Genomic DNA, 21,603 nt, shown 5'->3' with positions numbered 1-21,603 from the left:
CAGCACTGCAGAGGAAGACACGTCTGTCCCTGGCATGGGCTTAGCATCAGGACCTGTGTTTCAGATGTGATGCAGAGCCAGGACAGCACCACAAGCCTCCCACGCCAGGCCTGGGGTCTGTTCCCTCTGCCCGCTGAAGTGTGAGGCTTAAGGCATATTCCAGGCACCCTGAAGGTCACAAAGCACACCAACAAGCTGAGGCTGTAAGAAGAAATTTTCCAGCCTGGGCAAGCAGATGCTTTGCTGGACCCACAGAATCACAGAATCACAGAATGTTAGGGATTGGAAGGGACCTCGAAAGATCATCTAGTCCAATCCACCAGTCTGGTTGGCTTCCAAGAGACTGCTTCACTCTGCCAAAAACTGCAACTTAAGGGCCCAAGGCCCGGCTCAGCGAGGGGGTGCGGGTCCCCCCTCTGCAGAGCGCCCCACAGCTGCTCACTCCCTCCCAGGGCCTTGTTTGCCCCTTGGATCGGACATGCAGCCATAAGGACCAGGCTGGCTATTTGCCGTGCTCGTGGAGAACCGGAGAGGGACCTTGGAAGCAGCCAGTGCTCTCCAGGCCAGGCTGAAAGGCAAACAGCAGAAATGCTGCCCACAGCAGTTCCAGCACACCTGGGCAGGGCAGGGGCGCCCGCATCCCCAGCTTCCCACAGGGGAGCTGGGTGGCCAGAGGATGCCGGAGGAAGACATTGAGCTGCACAAAGACACACTTGGGCAGAGCAGAGCCAGGCGTCGCTCTCCGCCGAAGTAGTTGCAGGCCAGCTGGTCATTGCGGCAGAAATCCCACCAGCCTGCCTGGCTGCCCCAGAGTCTTGGAATGGAGACGGGCTTTTCCAGAGACACGACAGCAGATGCTGCGGTATAGATGGTTAGTGTTTTCCATGAAAATGGTTTTAATGACTCTACAAATCCTCCTGCAGCAGCCCTACAGATTGTGCTGTGGGACGAGTTCGCAAGAAGAGGACTGGAGAACCACACCATACCAGAAGGCCATCACCTTTTCATCTGACCCCTTCCCTGCTGACACTCATTCTCATATTGAAGCTACTGACCACCATCATCCGTAAGGGCTGAAACGCCCCAGTGGAAACGATGCAGAAGTCAGTTTTTGCCTTCGCCTGTAGGGAAAGCGAGGCTGCTTGTGTCATGTGGGACACGCTTGAGCTTATTCCCCTTCACTGCCCTGCCCATTTCACCCCGTTTTACCAGCAGAGGACATTCCCTCCTCTCCAGGGTGGACTGTGTAAGCGCAGAGATGCCAAAGCTTCTTGTAGATGTTCCTCCACGCTTTCCCCACGAACCTTCCCTTGTGTCTCCACACCCGCTGAGGGACGGGATGGGACAGAAACACCGCAGTGCTGCTCGTCTCCTCCCTGAACTGATCCCTGCCAAAGCCGGTCTGCCTGACGCTCCCAGAGCAGTCCGGGGAGCCAGGGCCTGGCCTGATGCTACAGATGGGAAGGAGTTTCCACCAATATTCCCTCACAGCCCCGGCCAGCTGGTTGCTTCAGCAGAAAGCCCACCAGTCTGTCTCGCTGTCTCCCATCCTCTTAATTTAGACGTGTTTTTCCAAAGACACGACAACAGATGCTGTGTTATAGATGGTTAGTACTTTCCATTAAAATGTTTTTAATGACTTTATAAATTCTCCTGCAGGAGACCCATCTGAACCGAGCATCCCCAGGATTTATTCGCTTAATAAGCTCGCAAGGCAGAGCCACGCTGCCACGCTTTGGCTCTCAGGAGGGACTTTCACAGGACTCCCCTTTCCCTCTGCAGGGCACTGAAATGCAGGGGGAGAAGCATCATCAGCCAGGAGCACACCATGGCAAAACAAGGAATGAAAACTCCCCACCCCAAGAATCCATCCCCGAGACGCGCCTCCATCAACCAGATGAGGATTAATCTTTTGTCACAGCTGAACCAAAAGCTTCAGAAGTGAAACACAGGCTGCTCAGATTTGTTCTGCTAGGGCATTTCTATACAGAGCTTACAGGATCAGGTGCTTCAGTGAAACAACGATGGCCATTTACATCTGCTTACCTCAAAAGTCCTTTAACCACCAAAACCAGATCTCGCATATCGTAGGGACAGCTGCCAGCTGGGGTTAGGCAGCCCCAACCAAAGCCAGCAAGCTGGCCGTGATTTCCACCAGGGACCGATCCATCCCAGCCCACCCCCGTGCCTTCTGCCCCGCTGGAGAGGGTCAGCAGCCCCCCGGGGGGCTCGGGTGGCTGCAGGCACAGGGAAGACAGGGATTCTCTTTCAAGTACCGCTGAAACTAGTGGCGATCGCACAGGGACAGAGGCATGGAAACCGGATTAGCCGAGCATACCTCGGCCGGGCTGTGGGAAACCCACCCGGAGCCGTGTCAAGTGCACGCAGCAGGCAGCACACGAGGGGACACAAACCCGCAGGAAGGAACGGGACAGGACTGCTGCCTCCCCGGTACCGCCGGCTCTCCGCCCCCGCTCCAACACGGGGCTCCGGCAGGAGTCGGGGAGAACAGCAGGGAGAGCCGGCGGTGCGGGCTGAGCCCTTCGGGTGAGGGCAAAGTCGTTTAACCAAAGGTCCGGCGGGGCAGCCCTGGGGCCGCACTGCCCGCCCGGCTCATCCGCCACCCGGGCTGCTCCGGCTTCCCTCCCTCCCGGCTCCCGCTCCGGCAGAGGGGCCAGCGCCGCTGCGGCCACCCCCGCCCGCCCGGCCGTGCCTCCGGAGCGGCTCCCGGGCTGCTCCCACCTCCGCCCTCCCCTCCTGCCCCGCCACGGCCGGGCAGCCCCCGCCGGCCCCGCTCAAACCCCGCGGGGAGAGGAGGGCGCCCGGCTGCCCCGTGCCTGTCCCGCAGGCTGCCCCGTGCCTGTCCCGCAGGCTGCCCCGCCGGGCGGCGCGGCCGGGACGCCTCACCTGCGGGCCGGGTGCCGGTGGCGGGCTCGGGGCTCACGCCCGCCGCGCTGCCATGCCGCTGCCGCCGCCGCCGCTTCCCCGCCCCGCCCCGCCGTGTCACTTCCTGAGCTCCCGCCCCGCCCCGCCATCGGCACCGGCCCCGCCGGGGCTCCCGCGAGCGGTGCGGGGTCGGGGAGCTGGGACCTGCGCGCCTCCCCCGTCCCCGATGCCGGAGGGTTCCCCCGGGCTCTGCAAGGCGGGGAGCCTTGTTAATTAAAAGCCCAACGAGAAAGGGGCGCCTGTAGGGCTTGGAGGCAACAGGGTGTCTAGGACTGTAGCCATGGGGATCACCCATCAGGTGGAAGAAGTCTGCTCTTCCCAGTGGGACAAGCAGCACAGCTTCCCCAGGGGTCCGGGCTGAGCCCCCCAACACCCCTGCCAGCCCAGAGGAAAGGGGCCATCCCGCAGTACCAGGCAGAGCGCCCCTTCCATAGCACTTGCCACCCACGTACGACATCGTTCTCTCCAGGCAGTTCCGTATTTTGATGACTGAAGAGCATCAACCAAACCTTATCCCACACAGAAAAAGAAACAAGCAGCCATTTCAGTAACCAGGCTTTATAGGTGATTTTCAACAAACCTTTTTCTGAAAATGACCAACAAGTTACTTCCTTTGTCCATCTTCTCTCTGCTACTCACTGGAATAAATAGCAGGATGGGGTGTCCCATTCCACTCTTGCCTTGTTGCTCAGCTGCATGCACCACATCTTCTCGTTCAGTCTCCAATGTGTGAGAGGGACACTGCCACACCTCCCAGACATCTGTCATTGACAGCATGAGCGGAAACCAAAAGGAAGGCACGGCTGAAACTCCAGCATGCTACGGGAATTCCCGCAGTGGACATGCTGCTGACAGGAGGTTTGCATTACTAAACCAACCCTCTCCCAAGCCATGGAAACCCCACCAACATGTAAGAAACACCAGTGTGGGCAAACCTGAAGAAAGTCCACTCTTGACAAAACTGATGTCAAAGCGCGTTTCTGACCAGAGGGTTTTGTCTTCCATGTTCATCACTATCCTAGTCAAGTAGCCACCACTGCTGCTCTTTGACCATATACAAACCCCTTCCTAACAACCAAGATTTAAAAGCTTCTTCATATGCGGAAAAGCCAGAAAGGAGAAGTAACTTCAGCAATGTAACACGGCCTCCTGTCTGTGTTCCCTCCTTCCTGTACAGACAAGCAAAGGCAGTGGGGAGGAAATTCATGGGGCTGGACCGTCTCCACCTGGACAACTTGTACTCTGTGACCCACCACAGAGTAGCAGTATCACAATGGGGATAAGAATGAGGACAAGCTACTCCTCACAGATAACAAACACCTCACCCACCACATGCCCTGCACTTGGCTGATGACAGTGTCCCACAGTGGAGGAAGTCCCCACCCCAACAGGAAATCACTGCTGCGGCCACTTCCATCACCGCTACCTGTCTGAGGCGACGCGGCGTGATGAAAACAGGAAGGCAAAAGCAGACAGTTTGAGGAAAAAATCCTGCATCAGGCTCCCTCTTTCTCCACAAGTAATTTAGGAGCAGCTCCTGCCTGCTGTCCATGGAGAAGAGGATTCAGGCCTCAGCAGGGGACTCTAAGGCCAAGCAGAACAAAATTTGGTAACTCCACTCAGCAGTTTCTGAATGCTGGCTGTACTTCGAAAGTGCTCCAGTCATCTTTGGGGTTTCACGACTTCACGGGCATAGTGGTGCTAGTTAGCACACAGACAGAGGTTAAGTGATTGTGCATCCTCCAGGGAAATCAATACAGGGATCGTTAATGCTTTGAAGTCACAGGCTCCCCAGCCTGCTCCTCTTTCATGAGACCATCTCTGCTGCACAGGTCAATGCAATCCCAGCATAGACACATCTTTCACCCCACATGTCTCCTCATTTCCCAAATGTCTTCTCAAATTTGGGGATGATGAAGTCTTTCATCCCCAAGTCAGGCAACAGCAGCGACCACTCCGTTTTCCCACTTTTGTTTGCCTTTAGCTGGAATAAGGGGAGGAGCAGCACATTAAGTATTCCTTCCTTCCTTCCACCCTCACATCACCTCTGAGAGGCATCTGCCCAGCAAAAGGATACACGATGTCCTGATGTTTTACAGATGTGGTCCTCTGTCCCAAAAGGCGCTCCAGCAAGGTTTGAACAGTCTCTGACTGCGCCGGCTCCACCTGGCAATGACTGCTCTGAATCTGAGCAGTCAGAAGAAAGAATCATTTCCAGATCAACAGGAAACTGTTGGACTTGTTCCTTTGTCCCTCCTGTCCCTCCCTCATCTGCACATGGAGCGGTGAGACCTTCAAACTTCAATGTGGGGGGGGAATCAAGGGGCCGCCCATGACAACACAGCTTAGGCACCTACTGGTGTTGCTGACTTTCCCTTTTCACTGCACATCCCTCAAGGCAGCCAGCCAAGCTAGCAGCTGCAGGATTCCTCTTCATCTTACTATAACCTCCTCAAAGAAAGTTTATGGCTCCTCATCAAAGGCTAAAGCAATCCCCCAGGGATTCCCTTCTCATTTTCCTAGGCAGTCACCGCTCTTTTACCTGACAAAGGAAGAGGTGAAGAGCATGAGAGGTGGCCTCAGGCAGCTCTGCTAAGTTGGCTTCTGCTGCTTCCCGGAGAATCTGACTAATTTCTTTTTGAGAAATAATATTGCTGCTCTGATATCTCAGAAACTTGAACAAAGGAAAAAATAGAGGCATTAAATAGTGAAAGACCCACAGACTCCAACAGTGACTCATCTCCTGGAAAGACCTCTTCTATGTAATAAGATGCTGCAGCACCTTAACCACAGGCCTAATTTTTATATCACTTCTAATAGAACCAGTACAAATATCCGTGTTCACGGTGCTCTGATTTGTAACCAGACTTATTTCGGTTTAGGTCGGGAAGAAACTGAAATGAACCAGGTAACCTTTAAAAAGTGAAATAACAGGATTCACAGACCCGTCATGTATTTGGAGGGGGAAGGTTCACAATAATAACCCCTTCCTCTCATCCACTGCCATGAGGGCTTTATCTTCAGTATTTCTGCTGGGTAGGACCACATTCACTCTCTTGCTCACAGGCCCCAGGTACAGCAGGGCTGTAGATTGTGGTAACTTCCTGCCCTGAAAAGTCAGGTCTGTAAGGTCAAAGATGGGGAGACGAGCTGCGAGGCCGAGCAGAGCTCTGCTCTCTGGAGAGCCGCAGTATGCTCCCTGACTGGCAACAGCAGTTGCAGGTTCTCTGTAGGTTTCCCCTCTTCTCCCCAGGGGTCCGAGATGATAAAAATACATGCTACAAACACCAGAAGAAAAGGACGTGCTCACCAACAGCAGTCAGTTTCTGCAGGGTGCAGAAGGGAAGTTCACATGAAAGTATCACTATTACAGGGCACGGATATAGTGACAGACAAAGCCATAGCAGTATTTGAGATTGTGTGTGCACAGGGGGTAAGTTCCAACAACCGACCCACATGCACTGTACCAACATACTGGGAAATAATGGAGAACACCCTGCCCTTCCCCTGCTCACCAAAGTCATCAGCCTGAGAACTTCTGGCTGCAGAAAGGACTTCTGGCCCCCATTGAATAGTGTGAAGAGCAGGAATCGGTGCCAGGGCTGTGAAGCAACATGTAGAGCTGGGAGAGAAGGAGATGCCAATCAAAGACAGCTTTAGAATCAGCCAAGTGACAGGCTGGACCCGGATAAGGATAGTTTTCAATACTGACCCCAAGTTTTCTCTTCTAGACCCCATGCTGTGGAACACTAAGGGGATATTTTGCTCTGTTCTTACTTGCTTTTTAATCTGTCACTCTTTGGGCAAGGGTTCAGTCATGAGGACAAAAGCTTCATAGCTTTTTAAAGTGGAAAATACATTTTGTCCATCTTTGTGCTGGTACAGGAAGAGAAACCTTCTCCTGGAGTGCATGCCGTAAAATAGTAAGGGGATATCTTTAGTCCAGTGTTTTAAAAATAATACCCTCTGGTTTCAATATGAGGACAAGTTTCCTGACCACGGGTTTTATTTAGCTGCAGAATACTCTTTGGGGAATGAAGGAAGACCTATAACATAAGCTGCACAAACAGAGCCTGGATCTGCATCAGAGCGTACTACAGGGACCAGCCAGGCTGATGGTAGCAAGGCAAACAATCAGCTGAGAAAATAAGTTCTTAATAAGGAGCATATACAATAAACAGACATAAGGCTCAAGGTCACCATCTGTTCTCTCACTGAACGCTAAAGTTCTGTGTTATTATCTTGTACTTATTGCAGGTTAGGATGTATTTATTGCATGGGAGGGACAATTACAACAGGTCAACTGATATAGCTTGTTGCACCATGGCAACTCACCAGAGTTTCAGAAAGGTCCCTTTTCCACTGGCAGTCAAGTAACCTCCCTATTGCCACTACAAGAATCTTTTCTATGGGAAAATCACACTAAAAAATCATGTAAAATGTTTGGGGGCAATCTTTCAGCTAGTGGAAATAAGACAGTATCAGCACCATGCACTGAGCCTGCTCTGCACATATAGAAAAATCTCCAGACCAAGAGAGTGTTTTAGAAAGCCTCTAATGAGACAACTCCTAGAGGCAGAGTCCAGGCCACACTCTTTGCAGCGTTCTCGCATCTTTTAGTCAAACATAGGTATGGCCCTCATTCTGCTTGGAATAAGGAGACTCCTGCTATCGCTGTTGTGAACTTCTGCACCACTGCAAGAATTTAGGCAGCCAAAGTGGCAGGTTCAGTGGCTGCTGAAGCAGCGTTTCACTAGCTTAACCCCAAATCAGTGGAACCTTCCTGTAATATGCCACCTTTTTTTTTTTTTTAACCCAGCCTTCTAATAGCCTCCCTTCAGCTACTGGCTGTCATTCCTCTGCAGTATCACATTTTAAATCAACCACTTCCTCTCTCCCACCTATGTCCTTTTGTCTGGTGCTCATTCAGTCCATCCCCCTTCTCTCCCATTGTTTCAGTGACTGAACTGAACAGCTCAGGGTACACAGCACTTGCTCTCTGTTTTAAGATCAGAGCCAGCAGCTGGGCTTTGTGGCAGGAGGCTGACAATAAGCAGAAGGGTCTACTTTTCCCCCTGACTGTACAACGCTGTCATGTTTTATTGCTAACACCGTACATATTAGGTCTGACGTGGATTCTGGAAACCAAGGTCTTAATTCACCCCTGGAAATCTAGAATTTCCAACTTCCAATCCCCAAGGCTGCCCAATGCCCTGTTCCCCCTTCCCCCTCCCTCAGGGCCAAACTGTGACCAACGCTGTCTGTGTGGAAGACCTGTCATATTGAGATCCTCCCACTCCTGTATTTGTGGTCTAAAGGTTTGCTACAGTTGGCCTGGAAGTGAAAGGCTATTCCTATACTCCCTCCATTCCTAAACCTTTCACTCTTACCATATGGAGGGGCGGGGAATTAGTTTTTTCCTTCTGGAAAGCATCTTGGTGTCCAGAGCCAACTGAGGACTCATGCCTGCAGGGGAGCCAGGCACTGTGATTTCATCCCACAAAGCACATGATTAACTTTAGGCATACAAATAATTTTCTCTTATTGGGCATAAACTCATTAAGCATCTGCTCCAGGATGCTACTGGATGGAGATCAAAGAGCTTAAAATCACTGCAGGAGGGAAACCCAGGTGAAGAGAGAGCAGGAAGTCTTTACCAACATCCTGGTTCTTCACATACAGGTATTCCACTAAGGTTTCCAGGCAGGCAACCACAGCTTGAGAAAGCAGCAAGTCTTTCTGGAATACCAAGAGAGGGGAAAAAGAAGAAGAAGAAAAAAAACCAGTCAACAGCTATTGCAAGAGGAAAATTCATAAAGTGGCAGGATTTGAAAAGCATGAAGCACAGGAAAATAACACCCTTCATCTCCTTCACGAGATGCAACGTGCTGCAAATTATGTGTCACATCAAGGAGCCAGACAAAGGCACAACTACTTATTCTGAGAAGAAAAAAAATAAATTAAGTAACAGCCTCCAAAGAATAAAGATGAGAGCCCAACATCGCTCAAGAGAGTTAAATGTAAACTGATGTACTATCCCCTGGAGCCAAACATCACTTAAGCAAGCTAAATATACACTGATATACTACTCCCAAAGCCAGGGGTGTGGGGAAGGGACTGGGATCTGTTACACTTTTCCCACCTCTGTCACTGTGGGTGTGGCGTCCCTGCAGAGTAGGAGATGGGAAAACAGAGAACATAATGCGTACACAGAATTTCAGCTATCCAGTTCAGCAGCAGGGAGTACTGCATAGCTTGATTTACCTTCGTTCTCACTGCGCCATGCTGCAGCAAGAGCATTTTCCCTCCTCCTCATGACATGTCTGTAAGGGGAGGAAAATGCAGGCAGAAAAACAAAAAAAAGGCAGCCTCTTAGGTTCTGCAACAGGGTGGTTTCTCCTCGGGTTAGTGTACCTGCCTGAAGCCCAACAACACTAGTATTGTTCCAAAAGTTGTATTTTATATACCTGCAACTGGACATGCACCAAAAGGTTCTGCAGGCTGATGACAAGCGAGAAGACCTGCCACATGGCAAGGGGGTGCAAGGCAGCATCCTGCAGCGATGGTGGCTGTGGTTGCATAGCACCTTGGGCTGCGTTTTGGCCAATGATCACCAGCAGAGAGGAGGAGAAGTTCTGTCGCAGGGCAGCTCTCAGGAACTGCATGATGCTCACTAGACAGGGAGCCACTTATTAGTGTGTGTCAGTATTTTCTTCTTCCCTGCCCTGTCTGTTGGTGCCTGTGCAATTGCATGGGAGAGGGTGAGGAGAGAAAATTTGGGCTTGAAGGCCCACCAGAGTTGCCCAGCAGCTGCCGAGAGCTGCAGGCAGGAATGGCAATATGAGTTCCCTTGTTCATCTCCTCTCCATGAGACACTATTCCAGTTCATGCTCAGTGCCAGATGTCACTACAAACCCCCAAGGAAGATTTGTCCAAACAGAGCAGAACTCCAGACCATTCCCTTTAACCCTTTTTCTCACCAGCAGGTACGTACTCCCAAAGCCAAATGGACCAAAGTTTCCAGATTCCCACCAGCACCTCCCACCCACCATCCCATCCCATAGTCACCAGTTCTCCCTTGTTGCCTGTAGCATGGTACTAGCAGCTGCTTCCAGTCAAATCCCTGTAACTGATGCAAAATACCTAACAGCAGGACCGGCTTCTTCTTCCTGAAGATGATTGCATTCAGGACTTCTGTTAGGTCTAGAGAGAGTGTCTGGTGAACCTACAGGAGAATGAAATAGAAGAGAAAAAACAATACTGGTTTGGACCAGGTAAAAAGCTCCCTTACACACTTGCAGTCCTTAGACACTATCCTGTGATGACCATTGAAAAAAAAAACCAAACTGCAACATGGTTCCAGGAGTCTGACCCACAAGGGACAGTCACACCATTCGGCCCTCAAGTTTCACTCACCACCAGCTGCCAGCCCAGCAGAGCTCCCAAACCACAGTGCGACTCGTCTGCCTGTCTCACTCTCCATACTCCCTGCAGGCCCTCTGGCATGTGGCTGTCAGACTGCCGAGCGTGTGGTGCAGCAGGAACAGCCATCGCCAAACACGGCTGTACCTCGGCCACACAGCCAGCCAGCACGACACAGGAGCCAGGCAGTCAAAAGCCAGCACTGACAACAAGAATCTGGCCCTGCCTGCTCAAGCTGGGAAGCCTGCAGAGAGCCCAGGGCTAGGAACTATGGCGTTGGCGAAGGTGGCAGAGGAGGTGAGGGACTTGGGAACTAGAGGAAAAGGGAAAGATGGGCTTGAGAGGGCAGTGTGCCCTGTTTCCCTCACAGAGCAGCCATCCAGTAGTGATGGCATAAAGCCTCGCAGAGCCCCAGGAGGGTCCAAGCTCTTCAGTAAGGCAGAGAGTTGGGATGGGAGAATGGGCATAAGGACCACAGGGCTGATTCCTTCAAATCGTCTTCAGAAGAGAGAAATGTCCAATAGGAGAGCTAGGAGTACCTCCTGCAACAGGGTAGCAGTGGTTACTTGCCTAAGAACTGACAAGCCGAAGGCTTTAACAGCCTCCCATCCATGACCCATCCACAGGCTACTGCTAAAGTCAGCAGCAGTAACACAGTTAACATGTAAGCTTGCTATGGTCAGACAAGTCCTCACTATTAACATCAGCCTGAGATGAACGTGGCCATTTCTCGGAGCCATCGGTCCCCTCTAAAAAACTGCAGGCCTGGCCTCAGCTCACATTCCCAGCCACAAAGGCCAAAGGTTCTCTTGCAAGGGCCTTTGGATGCTTTGTGCAGCTTCAGCCACACTGAGCAGCAGAAAGCAGCAAGATAAGTGAATCTTCCTCTTATCCTCTCTCCCTCCCCCTCAGCAGAAGATTAGAAACACTGAAGCATCCTTGAACCACTTCCATTTGCCACCTGTATCTTTAGTTTCTTTCCTCATCTCTGGTGCAAGAAGGATTCTGGGTTGCACGTCACAGCACATCAAGCCAGTAAGGTATTCATCAAGCCAAACGACACGTTTATAAGCCACTAAATAATTGCACTTCAAGGATCAGTATGAGTGGAGAGAGTCACTCCCAGAGATGAAGCTCAACACTAGCCACTAGAATTGAATCCCTTTTGGGACTGGCACAACGCTGACCACCCAGACACAGCCCTGACTTGGAAACTGAGAAGGGAAATTGTGCTTAGCAGTTAAAGGAGCAGGGACAGGCAGGTCTTGCTACGCATTCACACAGCTGACAATCCCTACAAGTCCCATGCTGTAAAACCTCAGCAGAGGCAGCACACCCATGAAGCAAGAGGTGCAGAGTCGGTCTGGGGTGACCTTTTGGAAAACAACTTCCCTCAGCCTTAGAAAACCAACCCCTGCCTCTCTGTGCAGCTGCACACGTGTCCTTAATGTGATTCTATCATCTGCGAATAGGCGCATGGACTCCCAAAGCACATACTCTGCTGGGTATAACTGCAAGAGCAGAGCTCACAACTCATGAGATGCTGTTTAACTCCATATCAAGACAGGGAGAGAAGCCTGGGTAGATACTTCAAAAGGAAACGCTATCCTCTTGTGTTGGCATTAGAAAGCATTTCCCTCAAAGTTGTAATTCCAACATCAGCTGACAACTCCAGCTCAGCTCTCTTGTCACACAGCAAAGCAACGAATACAATGACAGCTGCCCACATTCATATGAGCTTGCTAATATTGAACACTTTCTTGCCAATAATAGGTTTGGATTGTGACTGTTCTGCTATTGATCATTTTAGTACCAAAAAAGCAGTTTACAACATGGGAGCTGTGTCTCCCACCCCCAGTTTTCCCTTGAGGAAGGCCTTAAAATGTATTTTGCTCCATGCTGAAGAGGAAAGTGATTTGGATCAGGAGGGCTGGGTGTGCACTTTTGCCCCCAGCATTTCTGCCCCTCCCTAACCCTCCAATGATTTGGGTCTCAGCCTTCAGCAACGTGCTTCCAGTCCTGCTGGAGAAGTGCAGCAGGGAACAACTTGTGGACAGTAACAAAAGAGCAACCAAGGCAAGCAGACTCTGGGCCAAAGCAGACCACTTTCCTCTGCTAATGAAGATTTTTTTAAAATTATATATATATTTTTTTAAGGTTTATCCCTTCCCTGGATCTGAACACTAGAAGGGTTCTAACCTCAGTGTTGTAGCGATGCTGATAAAGTAAGAGGGACGCAACCAACAGCCATCCAGAGCAAAGCAAGGCATCCTCAGATGACAGGTAAGCAGGTTGAGAGGGAGGGGACCGCAACCAGGTGCACTCCAAAACCTTCTGCAGGAGCTCTAGCAGGGACACGTTGGAGAGCAACACAGCCACTGCTGCGTGGGAGAAACATAATCAGAGAGGCTGATGGGATGGTACAGGCTAAACCAGCTTGACAAGCAGAAGAGAAGTGCCGAGCACACCCCTGCTGCAATGAGGCAGCCCCAGCTGCCAGGGCTCATCAGCATAAGGCTGTCCAGCTATGCTCGTAGTCACCTCCCACAGCACAAGAAACTGCTTGGCCAGCTAATAAAATGACCAGCCTTCAGCTAGCACAGCTGGAAGGCTGGTTAGTGCTGTTCTGTATTACTGTTTAATTTTTTGAACCATGACAATATCAGGAAAAATACAGTGGTTCCATATCTCAGCAGCTAATTCCTGAAGCATCAGAAGATAGCAAAACCAAACCAAAACCCTCAACCTAAGAAACCTCCCCACAAATATAAAATGGTCTTTGTTAACAGTAATGCTGCATCTGGAAGGGGAAAAATCCACCTTACCTGCTGAGATAGAATACAGTCTCTGATGGCCAAGCTACAACCTCACTGACATTAACTTAGCAATCAAGACAATCTTGCCTCACCTCTCTGTTGACTACAAGGTGTTGTCTGATGAAGGCTCCAGTACAGAAAATTCAAGGATGGCTGCAGGAGGTCAGTGTCCCTTGGCCTGCATCTCCCACAGAGATTACTGACTGGAAACAAAAGAACATGCATAACACAGACAGCAACAAAACAGAGCACCTCAGCACAAGAAATAAGTCAGTCAGTAGAGAGAGAATTTGGACAAGAGCAACACAACCTGAAGTGAAAATAAACAGAGTATGGTACAGACAAATCAAAAGGCATCTGCCCTAGAGTGTTTGCTTTAGACGGGACAGTACAGTGGAAGACAATAACAGGGAGGGGGAAAACAGAAAAGGGTGTAATAAAGGGCATATGTCACATTGGGCAGTAATGAATCCAAGAACAACAGACTATAAGTTACCTGTTCCCACAGAGTGAGTTTGATCCTAATACTGGGTCAACCATAAACAGCCACGTGCCTGTCTCACATGGTGACCAGACTGGAGAACAGCATGGAGAGTTGTGCTCTTCCACTCCCACTGACTCTGCTCACGCTAGTATTAATACTAAAGATGCCACATTTGTTTTAAGCACCAAACACTCAGTAGCAATGTTTAGCAAGAGTTTGGGACGGAAATCCAGGGCTGCAGGGCTCAGCAAAACTGTCACAGGAGATCTTTTCAAGAGCTTAAAGTCTGAGTAAGCAATTCTCAAAAACATCAAACTGCCTCCCCACACCCCTTCCATCTACGAGCTGGTTTCTCGTAGGCCTCATCAGAGGAGAGCGTCCTGCACACCCACCCCTGAAGAGCACAGTCAGGGGAGCCAAGCAGGGAATGAAGAGGGTGGCTGGGGCAGGGAGAGAGTTGGGTTGAAAAATACAGAGCAGAAAGCAAAAGCAGAAAGAGCTTGTGACTCCTGGGAACAGCTGAGCTGTGCTCTGAAATCACAGCAGATAAAAAGGGCTGGTATAAAGAGGTCATGCTTCTTTCACAGCCCCAGTTCCCTTGTCTAATGAATGTCTGGGAAACACAGTTTCTTCACAAGGGCAACACAGGCAGCCCCGAGACATGGAAGATTGCAAATTGAAGAGGATAGTCCTTCAAAGTCTGCTGGAGAGATCAATTTGTCAGAGCAGGAAAGAGATGAGAGGATGGACCAGCTGACCTTCCTTCTAGTATCTATTCTTTTTTCACAGCCTGCATGAACCTCCAATCGCCAAGTAATAAGGGAGAAGTCACCGAGTAAGGATCACCAGACAAGACAGCAGGTCATGGTATGGTGAGTAACCAAACACAGCCCACTCTTCTGTGTCTCTGGGGTGGAGTTGGCAAGTCCTGCAGCTGGTTGGCACCTATTTACTCTGGATTCACACTCCAGGGGGAGCCCAGGTTTGTCAGGCTGCTGGTCCCTGATGGCTGGTTCACAGGACACCCCTGCGGCCTGAACCCCACAGGAGTGTGTTACCAAGTGTGAATGGAGAAGGGTGTTTCAGGAAGTACATCTGGAATACAGACATGTGCCAAGTCAACAACGGTGACAGACCCTGGAATCACATCACAGCCAGGAGAATACTTTGGCCATATTGCGAGGTTTCAGACAACAAACGTATTGTAAAAGCAAGAGGCAGAGAACCTGGGTTTTGTTGACTGAACTGGTAGCCAGGGCTCTTTACAATGCTCTGGCTATGAAAGTATCTCAAAGTAACCGTAACTGTAAGGCAAGGTACACCTCTCAAGGAACAAAGAGCCAGCCTCTAATCGTCTTACGGAACAATTAACAGAGATCAAAGCCCCCTGGGAGAAGGTGGATGCACAGACTCACCCTGGTGAAGCAGCTTGAAGTCTGTGCTGTCCAGCTCCCTCACATCCTTGCTCCGCAGCTGCACCAGGAAAAGGAGGCTCAGCAAAACAGGCAGGTTCCTGTTAGCTAAGAAGGGCGCAAACAGCTTAGCTTGTCAGTGAACTCTAAATTGTTGCAATTTAGAGCATTCCAAGAATTGTTAATTTTCTGGCTCAGGAATGAGGGTGGGTTAGAGGAGGAAGTATTCTCCCGTTACACACAGACACACACATGTTCCCAACTTCATTCTCATCTCTACAGTCCCCGCTGGATCAGACCCCCTTTCTGCCACTGTGGGTTGGCCTGACTTACAAGCTGGATCCTGCCAATACCATTCTAGGAACAACTAGAAAAGAGCAAGAAAAAGGAGTCTAGGGCCTTTTACACCCTTAGCAACCCATGTAAGGGGCACAGTCACCGCACATTCAAGCTGACACCAGCTCTTTGCAGGCTAATCTCTTCCCATCTGCTTGACCATCCCTGGCAGCCCACACTTTGCCAGCAGCCCAGCACCTCAGAGCACTCGGCTGCACAGCATTTGTTCTCCATGCATCTTGTGAAGCTGGAAAATGCTGTCCATCCTGCCCACAGGGCAGAGCAGAGACCGGAGAGGTGAGAGCCCCACATGAGGAGAACGGAGTTGCTCAGACCACCAAATCCCCAGGGCAACCACCTCCTTAGTGTGCTCACTCTTCTGCAGTGCTGTAAACAGGTAAAGATTTTGCACTGTATACAGCCACACCTACAGCAAACTACTATTGCCTCCAGAAAATGTCTTCACAAAGGTGCAGGAGTTTTCACTTTGGAGGAGGAAACATTTACAGGTGTCTTTAATGCTACCATATTCTTGATGGAGTCCCACTGTTGGGCTTTCTTGTTAAGAGCAGGCTACTGTTTGAGCAGGAATGCAGATCCCCTGGACTTATCTGCCCCAGACCTCACAGAGAGCGGCCTGTGTGCTGGGAGACAAGCAATTCATGTCTCCGGAGCACATCTGCTGCTTCACTTTCTGGATGGGGTTGCCAGTAACTCAGCTAACGAGTTCAAGATGCAGCATGAGGAGGAGCTGGGGATATTAGACACAGCAGAAGGGTTCTAACCTTGCAAAAGCCCCCCTAGCCCAGCATCCTGTCTCCAACACCAGTGGTTTGGAGGAATGGGTCTGACTCCCACAACGGGAAATGGACAATTTACCTCCCCACAGCTCCTGGCACCCCCAGATCAGGGAAAGAGGGACACCACAACTCCAAATGTGCATAGTTCTCCAAACAAGATCTCATCTGACAGATGTCAACATTGCCTTCTTTATCCATAAGCTTGTAGCCTCATGCTGTACCATGCTTCTGCTTTCAACCCACCATCTCCAGCCTACTGACTTTGCTGGAGGTCAGGCAAAAAAAACTTTCCTTCTTGATGCTTCCATCCCAACTGCTGCACAGCAAAACACTCCAGAGCGGGGTTGTTACAGGTGTCGGCGGCCCCCTCAGGAACAAGCAAAAGCTGTGCTGGGCCCCTATCCTGAGCCCCTATCCCAGGGGAGCCAAGGACATCCTAGTACTGCTCCCTTTTTCAGTGCACAATGGGACAACAGTCCCAACTCCAAAGCCAGGGCTAGTATGGAAAACAGAGGGATTTCCCCGTCACAACCCTGCTAAATCTGAGAGATTTAATGGAATTATGAGATCTGGTGACAACACAGTTCTTGTTTGGACATCAATATCATGAATGATTCAAACAACCTCCGCTCCCGGTCCCTCTGTCCTGGGAACCAAGTATACTCAGGCACACCAGGCTGTTTTGCATAAAGAGGCAAAAAGGAGGATGTCTTTCAATCACCAGTTGAGCTCCTGTTCAAGCTGGGAGATTTACCAGTACAGCTCTTCACTTGAACACTTATGACAGTGTAAGAAAATCTTGCCTAGGTTTAACAATCACAGTTTGAAGCCAGAATGACCTAAATCAGAAAAAGACTATCTCGCTTCAAAACAAAAATCTCTGCAGAAGGAAACTAAATCAGCACAGTTCTGTTGATAAATTTCCTCATGCAGGTAAGTATTGAAGTCACATCAGCAGTTCAAAACCACTTTATTCCAGACTGCATCCCTTCAGCCGTCTACCCTGCTAGTTGATCTTACAGCAAGACCAATTCACAGAGGAGAGTCACCTTGTAAGGACGCTGAGCTGCTCTCGACCAGCAGCTGCTGCAGAATCTGCAGGAACTGACTCCGGAGGAGATCACATACAAGGACATCTTCATTTCTTTCCAGGAAGATCCTTAGAGTCATCAACACCTTCCAAGCCACCTCCACAGAGCTTGAGCACACCAGGTCCTGCGAGGGAAGAAACACACACATTACCTTTCTGCCCTGATTAGGCAGAAGTCACTGCTGTTTAATACCATTATGCTAATCTGGTGCCTTGGGAAACAGTCTAATAAAGCACCGTTCAGATTAAGTATGTCCTGATTAAATAAAGAACTGAATAAAGCAGACAGACTCTCATCTGGTAAGAACCTCTGAATAATATCCTGTTTAAAGGATGCATTTGGCTATATAACTCCCATCCAGCACACAAGTGTAGAGGTAACATATTAATACATTTTAAGGGTCAGGTCTTGGACAAGTGAGATCCTCAAGCCAGAGCTCCGTTTCCAATAGCACAGAGCCGCCGGCACTTCCACTCTCCTTGTTGTTCTGAAGAATCAGGTTGTATATTAAAGACACTTACCAAAATCAAGCTTATGAGTCAGGCCATAGTTACTAATTTTCAAAAGGCTGGCAGCCTTGTATCTATCTGCAGTAGCAACATAACAGCTAAATTGCATGAAAGGAACATAAAGCAGACAAGCAATCACTCAGTCATGGAAAATGGCAGAGTCGTGTACAGAGCATTCAGCCCACGAGCCTGCTTTTTGGCTACAGAGCCTTGTCTGGAGTCTCTGAGCTCAATCCCTCACCCAGTAGCCTTAATATGGGCATACTTTAGTTGTTAAAGTGTTTGACATGAGATTCACCTGCATAGCATGTACAGATGCAGTTCCATAAAGATGAGGCAGAAAATGCCTGGTAGCGCTGACATAATATGATTGTCTCAACATGTATGACGTCAGCACTCCCTTTCCTCCCCCAGCAGTCCTGGCTACTGCATTGCAAATGGCACAGCTGAAAGAGGCAAACAGAAAATAGGTCTCAGCAACCAAGCCTGCCAGGACAGTCTATGGCCTTTTCCAGCTGCCTTCCCCTATCACACGGTGATCATGCGTCCAGATGAGGATGATGGAAATGGCTGTGGGATCCCATATCCAAAGAAAGAAGTAAGAACAGGTTGCTGGTGCCAGAAAAAAAAAAACATCTCTCTAGTTCTGAGCCTGATCCCTGCCCATATCTGAGAATTTCAGGAATAAGGGGCAGAGAGCTGTCTGCACAATCAGCTCCATTGACATAGATCTGCTCCATGTGACATTCAGGAATGTAATCTAACGTCAGTCAATCTCCATTCTCTGAGAGAGTGGCTCAGATCTGGAGCATGCAGAAGACAAGTGGGACAGTGCATGATCTTGATCACATTAATCCCCAGAGGAACACACACAGCTCAATATGGCGCTAACCAAAGGCCACAGCCTTCCTGGTCCCGGTAAATGCATCACTGTGTTAACATCTTCCTTCCTACTCAGGAGCTCAAGGTCTCAGATGCAGTCACTAACCATCTGTCCTATCTAATCCAGACAATTATTAAAAGCACATAAACAAATAAATCATCCTTGGAAGGACATTCACTTTTGTTTCACTGTACCATACAGAGGCCTTTCCATTTCACTAGTGCATGCCCAGGCTGAAGTTATTCACCTCATAAGTTCTGTTTACATCTGACAGTATATTTATCCCAGAATATTGCACTGTTTTATTAGCCCATCTAAATTCAGATTGATTATGCTCTTCCTCAACTGAAAGGTGAATTGTCAAAGCCTGTGATTTATTACAGCTCACTTTAAAGACTGGGACAGAGTTAAATTAATTTATTTCTGCAAGAGCACATGGCAACACAGAAAAGGGAAAGCAGGAATGCTGTACCATTCAGGGAAGGAGCCACTGTTTCTCTTTGGCTTATTGATAGATCTGTGATGTATACATCTGCTTTATTTTATGGAGGGATACGTTCCAGAACTACTGCCAAAGGTAACAGGGTAGAAAACTCTCATGGGACACTTCTCCTTCATAATTTGCACTGGTATGTCACCTCATCGATCACTTTTACTGATGCTCTGCAATGGCATCAAATGCCTGGATGTTTCTACCTACTCTGCAATTATCACCCCGACTGTGAAAGAACTGCCCTACGTGAGAGCAGAACTGCCCTCCTGTCAGCTGTTTCAGTAACCTGAGATATTAAAATTTACTTCACAGCCTCTTATATAAGAACAGTCTGTAATGCCTGATGGGTGCCCACTCAGAATCAAACCTTGCTTCTTCACTGTGTGCTGACATGGGTTTCTGTTCTCAATGACACATTGTCTTAGCTCATCTAACATGCTGGAGAAGAAACATCACAGCCCTTAGCTTTTGCCCTTACAGGCAAATCTCTCATGTCCTCATGTGGAAATGTTAGCAAGTAGTATTCACTATGTGACTGGCTGAACAGTCACAGGACAAGCGGCCACTGATGGGGAGGGGTGACAGGACGGGTGGGAGAGGTGGAAGCGAGAGAAGGCCTCTGAGCAGCCATCAGGACCTGGATTCTGTCATGATTACGCGGGTTAACAAAGCTCATTACACCAGCTAAAGGCAAACACACTAGTCCCACTACTTCAAGGCCCATTTCTCCCCTGCACTGATTAATTTTCCGTGTGCCAAGATTTTTATTTTATCTTTTAAGAGCAGTAAAACATGCTATTTGCAGTCCTGAAAACTCAAAAAGTATTGCAAAAATCTGACAAGACTCTCCAGCTAAAAACAAACAAAATTAAAACCCCAAGCAAAAAGAATGCCATGCCATCAAGACGTGTTCTCTGTCGGCTGCTTTTTCAAAATGCTTTGTCCCTCATACTGTTCTCATCTGTCAGTAGTACAGTATTGCTCCCAAATTAACAAAACAGCTTCTTGAAAGGCTGCCATAGAAGAACCTAGAGTACTCAGCTGTCTATCTGGATAGAGAAAGGAATGGGGGTTTTAAGGGCAGGCATCAGCAGTACCCTTCAGATCCTTTCCTAGCCATCTCTCAAAATATCCCTCTCTGTCACAGTGGATGGATGACAAAGAGCTAACACACGTTCACAGTCCCATTTTCCATATCAGGCTTCCCTGGGAGGTGGAAGTTTGTGTATACACACATGGGCCCTTCTAGCAGAATCCTTGACCTTGTAACAGCACCAAGTGCTTCAAGAACCAAAAAGCCCCCTAAAATCAGGGCCACGATAGCTGTCCCTGTGAAAGTCACATACCAGTAAAATAAGTAAAATGCTGGAATTGCTCTTCAGAAGGGGAAGTAATGGGTTAACACTGTTCAGTTGATCAGACATGCCAAAACCAGCTTCTTCAGTCTCAGTTTGCTTGCAGTCTCCCCAGGAAAACCAGAGCTGGAGGACTTGGTGTCCAAATCTCCCCATAAGTTCAGGATAGCGCAGGAAGAATTTCAGCAGCAGAGGACAATGGACGTAGACCAAGCTCAGATCTGGAAGATTATCCAGGATCCTCCTTATGGTACACGATGACCTCTGATAAGTGTGTAGGAGGGAAAGGGGGAGAGAGAACAAAATAATCACTAGATAATGAATATCCAAAAGCTGAAGTGATGAGAGTTTACTGTGAGAAACAGTCACACTCCCTTTTAAGTAGACAATCAAATATATCAGTTAAACATCATTTTGTGAAGCCCATTTGCATCACAAAGACTAAAAAAACTTGTAGGCTTTATACAGTGCTCAAAGAGCTGTGCAGCAGCAGCAAAGAGCCATATGGGAACACTAGAAAGCCTGCTGCAGGGGCTGTGGATGTGTTCAGGGGATTGAAGTTATGAAATTTATTCTATTCCATATGTGAATTCACAGCCTAACCAACGCATTTACACTTCCCACACATACACAAGTTTATTCAGTCAAATCTATATTCCCTAGTGGATTTTCACAGTTAACTTTCCAGAGTGTAGATGCACTGTACACTCTTTACTCATTCACTGCTCACCACTTATGTCAAAATACTTTCTGCAAGAGGGCTGATGGGAGTGGGGAGAAACCTTAGTTTCAACAAGAGGTAGGAATTAAATCTTCTTTTACCAAGTCCAGGACTCTGCCTTTGTCCTGACAGACAGCAAGGAGGTAAAGCGCAGGTCTGAGTATGTATGGAGCAGGACAGTCTCCATGGTCCTGTGCCAAGAGGAGGAAATTCCTTATGGCTAAAAATAATTCTGCTTCTGGGACAAACCTGCATCCAAGGAGATTGGAGTGGAAACAATAACATTAGACATGCCTTACCCACCAATACATGGTATGTAATGGCCACAGAACCAC

General features: G+C 49.1%; 1 protein-coding gene across 2 annotated transcripts in view; it reads right to left on the bottom strand.

Moving 5' to 3' along the window:
* LOC135988545 (coiled-coil domain-containing protein 134-like) overlaps positions 1 to 21,603 on the bottom strand; it is a 47,570-nt gene that overhangs the window by 5,063 nt on the left and 20,904 nt on the right. The window contains exons 19-29 of one of the 2 annotated variants that reach the window (XM_065634602.1): positions 21,370 to 21,517; positions 20,539 to 20,811; positions 17,266 to 17,431; positions 15,084 to 15,188; positions 13,277 to 13,387; positions 12,568 to 12,749; positions 10,090 to 10,171; positions 9,414 to 9,619; positions 8,604 to 8,685; positions 6,462 to 6,568; positions 5,489 to 5,620 (exon numbers count right to left, since the gene is read on the bottom strand). In XM_065634602.1, coding sequence (XP_065490674.1) covers positions 5,489 to 5,620; positions 6,462 to 6,568; positions 8,604 to 8,685; positions 9,414 to 9,619; positions 10,090 to 10,171; positions 12,568 to 12,749; positions 13,277 to 13,387; positions 15,084 to 15,188; positions 17,266 to 17,431; positions 20,539 to 20,811; positions 21,370 to 21,517 — 1,594 coding nt within the window. Of the gene's footprint in view, positions 1 to 2,907; positions 2,992 to 5,488; positions 5,621 to 6,461; positions 6,569 to 8,603; positions 8,686 to 9,413; positions 9,620 to 10,089; positions 10,172 to 12,567; positions 12,750 to 13,276; positions 13,388 to 15,083; positions 15,189 to 17,265; positions 17,432 to 20,538; positions 20,812 to 21,369; positions 21,518 to 21,603 lie in introns of those variants that run through there. The other variant, XM_065634594.1, reaches the window with a different exon arrangement.

The sequence above is a fragment of the Caloenas nicobarica genome, chromosome 1, assembly GCF_036013445.1.
Source record: "Caloenas nicobarica isolate bCalNic1 chromosome 1, bCalNic1.hap1, whole genome shotgun sequence".
NCBI lineage: Eukaryota > Metazoa > Chordata > Aves > Columbiformes > Columbidae > Caloenas > Caloenas nicobarica.
This window is presented reverse-complemented; position numbering and strand designations above follow the sequence as displayed.